Source organism: Sardina pilchardus, chromosome 6, assembly GCF_963854185.1.
Source record: "Sardina pilchardus chromosome 6, fSarPil1.1, whole genome shotgun sequence".
Lineage (NCBI taxonomy): Eukaryota > Metazoa > Chordata > Actinopteri > Clupeiformes > Clupeidae > Sardina > Sardina pilchardus.
The window spans coordinates 6,698,454-6,705,534 of record NC_084999.1 but is presented as its reverse complement, the minus strand read 5'-3'; the positions used below and the strand labels follow the sequence as shown (position 1 = coordinate 6,705,534).

The 7,081-nt window shown below is 49.8% G+C and overlaps 1 protein-coding gene across 1 annotated transcript in view; it reads right to left on the bottom strand.

The window, feature by feature from the left end:
• Positions 1-1,384: 1,384 nt before the first annotated feature.
• Positions 1,385-7,081, bottom strand: part of klhl32 (kelch-like family member 32) — a 28,715-nt gene continuing 23,018 nt past the window's right edge. Inside the window, exons 8-13 of the mRNA XM_062538238.1 lie at positions 5,731-6,039; positions 5,244-5,655; positions 4,002-4,060; positions 2,739-2,931; positions 2,248-2,342; positions 1,385-1,704 (exon numbers count right to left, since the gene is read on the bottom strand). Of these exons, the coding sequence (XP_062394222.1) occupies positions 1,543-1,704; positions 2,248-2,342; positions 2,739-2,931; positions 4,002-4,060; positions 5,244-5,655; positions 5,731-6,039 (1,230 nt within the window). The 3' untranslated portion in view covers positions 1,385-1,542. The remainder of the gene's footprint in view (positions 1,705-2,247; positions 2,343-2,738; positions 2,932-4,001; positions 4,061-5,243; positions 5,656-5,730; positions 6,040-7,081) is intronic.

Below are 7,081 nucleotides of genomic sequence, written 5' to 3'. Positions count from 1 at the left end.
TCGCTCTCATTAATATGAATGACAACGTTCACACCTAAACTATAACGATAACGACATGAAGAACGATATCGTTGTTGATCACTTTCAGAGCGATTTTGAGAACGATAAAAAGCTAACAGCCAATCAGAACCCATAATATTCTAGCCATCACATTCATTAACATGAGGAGAGACACTTCTTATCGTTGGCCAGTGTGGACGCTTTTATCGTTATCGTTATAGTTATAGTTATCGTTATCGTTCTTGGTGTGAACAAGCCTTTAGTCTTCAAATTCTTCTCACTGGGGTTGTCTTGTGGGGCAATCTCCCTGTTCCTCTGTGCACTGTCCAGAAATGCTCATCAAGCAACACTTCATACCACTGTGTCCTCCGTACATTGTAACTTATAACCATTAATTACAATCTAGCACACTAATTATCATTGTATAACTACACAGCCATACTTACAGTAAGTTTACAGTATATGCATGGTATATGTAATATAACAAGTCAATCATGTAACTATTCTTTCTCAGCCACTCCATAGAAGACACTGAGACACTGAACTACACCATATTGACTGGTGTAGCTGCAATGAAACAGGCACTGTTAGTAATACATACACATGACATGAGGTGAGTTCAAATTTGGCAAACAGTGGCGAACGTTCGTGCTGAACATGTTTTCTTTGAACAGTTAAATTTGAACGATTTGGTGTTAACATAACATTCATTGTTGCGTTCGTCAAACTCACGCCCAGTTCCACTGTATGTTCGCGGAGCACTACCTCTTCAGACTGTTTGCGATTGTTAGCAAACGTTCGCCAACAACTCAAGGCTAACGGAATACTGCTTGCAAGCGTTCGCAAATGTACGCCTATGTCCGCAAACTTGAACGCACCTCAGGTATCATGGGGAGACCGCTGGCGTAATCTCAAATAGTGCATTAGTAATGACGGGGCCTGACTGACTGACTGCTTCTGGTGGTTTGGCACAGTAATCTCTGATCTCCATCTCCGCTGTCTGTCCAGGGACAGAGATCCAGGGTCCAGCCTTTGTGTCTTCTCTCTCCAGAAAGCAAAGCGTTGTAGCACACACACACACACACACACACACACACACACACACACACACACACACTGGACCCACGTGGTTGAATTACTAAGACATGTTGCCCAAGGCCCGTGGCGTCCCACGCGCTGGCTCCGGGCTCAGGAAGTGGGCTTGCGTTGGTTTCATTTGCATCTCGGTGTATTGAGGCAGTAAGAGATGGTCATAGTTCTTCATAGAGCATCTGATTTGTGTGTGTGTGTGTGTGTGTGTGTGTGTGTGTGTGTATGTGTGAGAGAGTTTGAGTGTATGTGTGTGTGTGTGTGTGCATGTGCTTGTGTGTGTGTGTGTGTGTGTTTGTGTGTATGTATGTTTGTGTTTGTGTGTGTGTGTGTGTGTGTGTGTGTGTGTGTGTGTGTGTGTGTGTGTGTGTGTGTGTGTGTGTGTGTGTGTGTGTGTGTGTGTGTGTGTGTGTATGTGTGTGTGTGCGTGCATGATGTGTGTGTGTGTGTGTGTTAAAGCGTTCCTATCCTGTGATGAGGAACCTGTAGAGTCTGTAGGTCGGGGCAGGAGAAGTGTGGCGCAGGTAGGAAGCAGGTGGCGATGCCGTTGGAGGCGAAGGGCAGACTGGGGCCGTAGAACACCTCCTCCTTCCCCTCGGAACTCACATCCAGCACCTGCCGCACAGGTAGAGGACAGCACAGGTGAACACAGCATCACGTATCACGTCACAGGGAAACATCACATCACTTCCTCATGACACGTTCATCACTTGACTAAGAGTTGTGGGCGGTTAGAATCAGCTGGGTAAGTGGGTGTCTGGAGCAAGTGTGTGGCAGAACCTTTAGGCCTTGTGTCCACCAATTACAGGTTTTGGCTTTGCACCGACGGCAGCTATTTTCAACACAACTTCTATGAAGTTCAGGCAGAAAAAAAGCCCCTGCGCTGACCATCTTTTTCCACAGTGCTAAGAGTGCTGAAAGATTAAATCTGTTCGACTTTTAGAACAGCGCTGGGCTCGTCAATGTCACTTCTCTCTTGACGACCAATCAAAACTGAAGAGAGGAAAGTACTGAGAAAAGGAGGTTGAGGGCGCGGTCAGCGCAAAAAAACACAATCTAAAGCCAAGGTACCCACCCCTGCCATGTAAGCAAATATCACCTGTGCCCATCATCGGGTGTAATAAAGGCAAGACTCCGGTCAGCCTTCAGACTGCTCACCTGAATGCAGGCCAAAGGTTCATTGGTCCATATGGAGTAGCCTCCCACCACGTATATCCGGTCCTCGTGCACCGCCACCCCTGCCTCGTTCTGGCCTGTGGGCACACCATTAACAAGATGGCCGCACATTCAGTTCAATGGTTTTATCATTAGAGCATCATTAACTAGAAGCATTACCACAAGGAGGTTGTAAAACACAGGTGTGTTACTTACTTACTGGCGCAGGCTCTTAACACACACACACACACTAACAGAGAGACACACACACACACACACACATGAAAACACCTGTACCGAGGCTAAAGGAACAGTGTGTCCACTAGTCAGCGTCAATGTGGTAGCAGTCAATGCATCTCACCAGGACGTGGATGCTCACTGAATACACACACACACACACACACACACACACACACACACACACACACACACACACACACACACACACATGTCCATATGCAGAAACACAAACACAAACACACACACACACACACCTGTGAGTAAGCTAAAGGAGCAGCGCGTCCACTGGTCGTGGTCGATGTGGTAGCAGTCGATGTTGCGCACCAGGATGCGGTCGTTGTTGTAGTCCAGGTCGTTGCCGCCCAGGACGTAGAGCTGCCTCCTCACGGCGGCCATCACGTGGTACACACGCCGCTGCAGCATGGGGCTACGCGCTGACCACTGGTCCTGCAGCAGAGTGGACGCAAGAGGGACAGGGCAGAGGGTGAGAGTGAGAGTGAGAGGACACCCCAGGAGTGTGTGTGTATAAATATACAATTATTCAATATACCACTGGTCCTGCAGCAGAGTGGACGCAAGAGGGACAGGGCAGAGGGTGAGAGTGAGAGTGAGAGGACTCCCCAGGAGTGTATGTAATAAATATACATTAGCTACGTATTTGTACATCTGTAACCATTTATATTCATATATATATATATATATATATATATATATATATATATATAAGATATATTTATTTATATTTTCATCTTTATTTGTGTCTGTTCTTATCTGTTTGTAGTGTCTGAATTTGGTGTGGTATGGTGGATGTATGATGTGTGTGTGTGTGTGTGTGTGTGTGTGTGTCTGTATGGGTAGATGTGTGTGTAGTTGTGGTTGACTGTACGCATGCATGAGCAAGACAGGTTTGAGCGCATACCAAATGTGTGTGTGTGTGTGTGTGTGTGTGTGTGTGTGTGTGTGTGTGTGTGTGTGTGTGTGTGTGTGTGTGTGTGTGGCATGAAGCTGACGGGTGGCCATCTGTTGAGGGTAGTGTGGGTGGGGGGTTGGTGTTTCTGCCAGGTGAACGCGAGGCCCCTGTGAATACCAATGAATCTCTCTCTCTCTCTCACTCTCTTTCTCTCACTCTGTCTCTCTCTCACTCCCTCTCTCACTCTCCTCTGCCCTCTCTCTCTCAACTCTAGCACTTCTCTCTCTCCTCTCTTTACTCTCCACTGCCCTCTGTCTCTCTCTCTCTCAACTCCACTGCTCTTTCTCTTTTATTCTCTATCCCTTTCTCACACCCTCCTTCCCTCTCTCACTCCTCTTTTTTCTCTAACTCACTATATTCCCATTAACTGCTCTCTTCACCCACTCCTTCTTTCTCTCTCTCGCTCTCTCTCTTCTCTGCTTTCTCTCTCTCTCCCTCTCTCCTCTCCTGTCCTAACTTCAGATCATCTGGTTGATCAGTAGAAGTTCCCCTTGTCTCCTTTCTATCTTCCACACACAGTTTCTCTCTCGTTCTCTTTTCCTCCTACCTGAAGAGGGTCGTACACCATCAATCTGTTCTGATACTGGGCTGTGTTTGTTACTCCGCCTGAGAAACACAAACAGAGAGAGAGAGATAGCAGCATACTTGTGAGTTCATATTTATAATAGTTTATTAGTATAACTACAATATTTGTTGTGGGTTGTGAGTCTCTTGGTGTTTTGAGCCCCCAACGTTGTCTTCAAGGCAGCGCTGCCTGGAAGGCGCTAGGGTTAGGCATGGGTTAAGGTTAGGGTTAGGGTTAGGGGTAGGATTAAGTGCCTTTAAGTCAACAGTGGCAGCGCTGCCTGGAAGACAACGTTGGGGGCTCAAAACACCATGGAGCGTCCTAGTAGCTCTGGTTGAGTTATGCGCAGGGGGGGCGTTACTGCTGTTAATGTGACACTGCACACGCGGCAGCAACAGGAGAGTCCTCCACTGCTTTCCTGCTCCTCACTGCTTTGAGAGCAAGAGAGCCAAAACAGAAACGAGATCGAAAACCAGGAAAGCAGATAGAAAGTACTGAAGCAAATCTACAGTACAAGACGGGCAGGAAAGAGACCACGCACAGGTCTTAACATGATCGTTGATTTCCTTTTTCGATCTCGTTTCTGTTTTGCCTCTCTTGCTCTCGTAGCCCTTCACTACGCCGCTTTGTCTCTGTCGCTGGCATTTCTCATCTTTTAGATGACAATGTTGGGGGGACAAACACTACCGTTTTGAGGGGTTGAGGGTGAAGTTCCCACTGTCCACCCCCTAATAACGCCCCTGATAACGCGTGTAATAATAGCAGAGCACATTTTCAGGCTTTTTGGACCATTGAGACATATCACCATGTTAATGCGCTGCTCGATCAAGACGATTCGTACATATACATTACAACATTATTACACACAAACATTGCATATGGGAACTGGGGTTGAATGGCATAACACACCTTTACCATTCAGACAAGAATGAAAACATTACTCAAATTACTCATTACTCAAATTAGTACCAAATGTTACATGACATACAGCACAGTGATCATCATATTAAGTCAGTATCTCTTTGTGAGGATATAAATATTTATATAGATTGTTTTGACAGTTGACTTCCTTTACTGTATATTTTTTCCCAAAGAATAGACAGGTTTAGAGATAATTGTTAACCTAGTTAGTATGGACTAGAGTAATGAAATGATTGATGTGTATGATGGTTTGGCTGTTACAGTATGTGTTAAGTGTTTGTGTGTTAAGGTCGAGGTGTGTACCTGACACCCAGAGTAGTCCGTCCGCAACACAGCCGGCATGGCAGGACAGCGAGCGGTCGAAGGGCTGGACGAAGGTCCACTTGTTCTTCTTGGGGCAGTAGCGCTCGACGGAGGGCAGCACCTGCCGGAGCTCGTTGCGCCCGCCTACGGCGAAGAGGAACTGCCCGAGCGTGGCGAGGACGAAGTGCTCCCGGCACGCCTTCATGGGCGCCACGTCCGTCCAGTGGTCGGCGCGCGGGTCGTAACGGCAGGCGCTCCGCACCGCGCACGTGCGCCCGTTGCTCTGCTCCACCTCGCCGCCCGCCACAAACAGGAAGTGACCCATGACGGACACGCAGTGGTGGCTCCGGCCGGCGGGCATGGGCGCCAGCTCGCTCCAGTCCGAGCCGCCTGGCACGCGCGTCCCCACCCCCTGCACCTGCTGCCCACCTCCGCCCCCGCCACCTCCTCCTCCGTCCGTCTGACCCGTCCCCCCTCCGCCGACGACCCCCGACCCCGGCGGGTTGAAGTAGCGCAGCTCGCGCACCCGGCTGACCTCGCGCTTGCGTCCGCCGGCCACGTAGAGGGTCAGCGAGCGGTAGCGCGGGCGCGTGCGGGCCGTCTGGCGCAGGGGCTGGGCGAAGGTGGCGCGCTGGTACTCCAGGGCCTCCTCCAGCAGGCTGGCGCGCAGGAGCGGGTGCCCGCCCGACGCCAGGTGCTGCAGCGCCGCCGGCGCCATCAGGCCGTAGCGCACGTGCTGGAGCAAGTCCTCCGCGTACTCACAACGGCAGTCCTGCTCCAGCCAACGCACCACCAGCTGGGGAGAGGGGGGGGAGGGGGGGGGGAGGGAGGGGAGATGAGGGAGAGAGGGGGAGAGAGAGAGAGAAAGAGAAGAGGGGGGAGAGAGAGAGAGATGAGGGAGAGAGAGAGAGAAAGAAAGAGAAGAGGGGGAGATGGAGAGAGAGAGCAAGAGGGAGAGAGAGAGAGAGAGATGAGGGAGAGAGGGAGGACGGAGGAAAGAAGGAGAGAGAGCGACAGGGGAGAGAGAGAGAGGGGGGGGAGAGAGGGGGGAGGGGAGGAGAGAGAGAGACGAGGGAGAGAGGGGGGGAGAGAGAAAGAAAGAAAGAGAAGAGGGGGGAGAGAGAGAGAGAGAGATGAGGGAGAGAGAGAGAGAAAGAAAGAGAAGAGGGGGAGATGGAGAGAGAGAGCAAGAGGGAGAGAGAGAGAGAGATGAGGGAGAGAGGGAGGATGGAGGAAAGGAGAGAGAGGGACAGGGGAGAGAGAGAGAGGGGGGAGACAGAGATGGGGGGAGAGGGATGGGGTGCAAAGAGAAGAGAAAATATCCATAAAACAGATACTGTACACCCAAATCCTGAGTAAGCTAGTGAGGCTGGAGAGATAGTGAGATAGTGACTGTGAAAATGAAAGTGTGAGGAAAATAGAGAGAGAGAAGAGAGGGAGGAGAGATGGAGAGATGGAAAGAGTGATGAATAGAAAGAAACAGGGAAAAGAAAGTAACAGAGAGAATCAGTCAAATAGAGAGAGAGAAAGAGGCAAGACAGAAAGCATAGACAAGAAACCGTGATTGAGTGCTACAGGAGAGGAGTCGAAGATGGAGAAAGAGGGTGTAGGGGGTACTCATTAACATTCCATGTGGTGTGTGTCTGTGTGTGTGTGTGTGTGTGTGTGTGTAGGTGTGTGTGTGTGTGTGTGTGTGTGTGTGTGTGTGTGTGTGTGTGTGTGTTGGGTGGAGGGGGGGATCGGGAGATCAAACCGCTCAAGTGAAAAGGATATTGTGCAAAGCTTGGCGGCTGAGATGGACAATGCGCATGCTTCCACATAACATAGATGGCTATTGT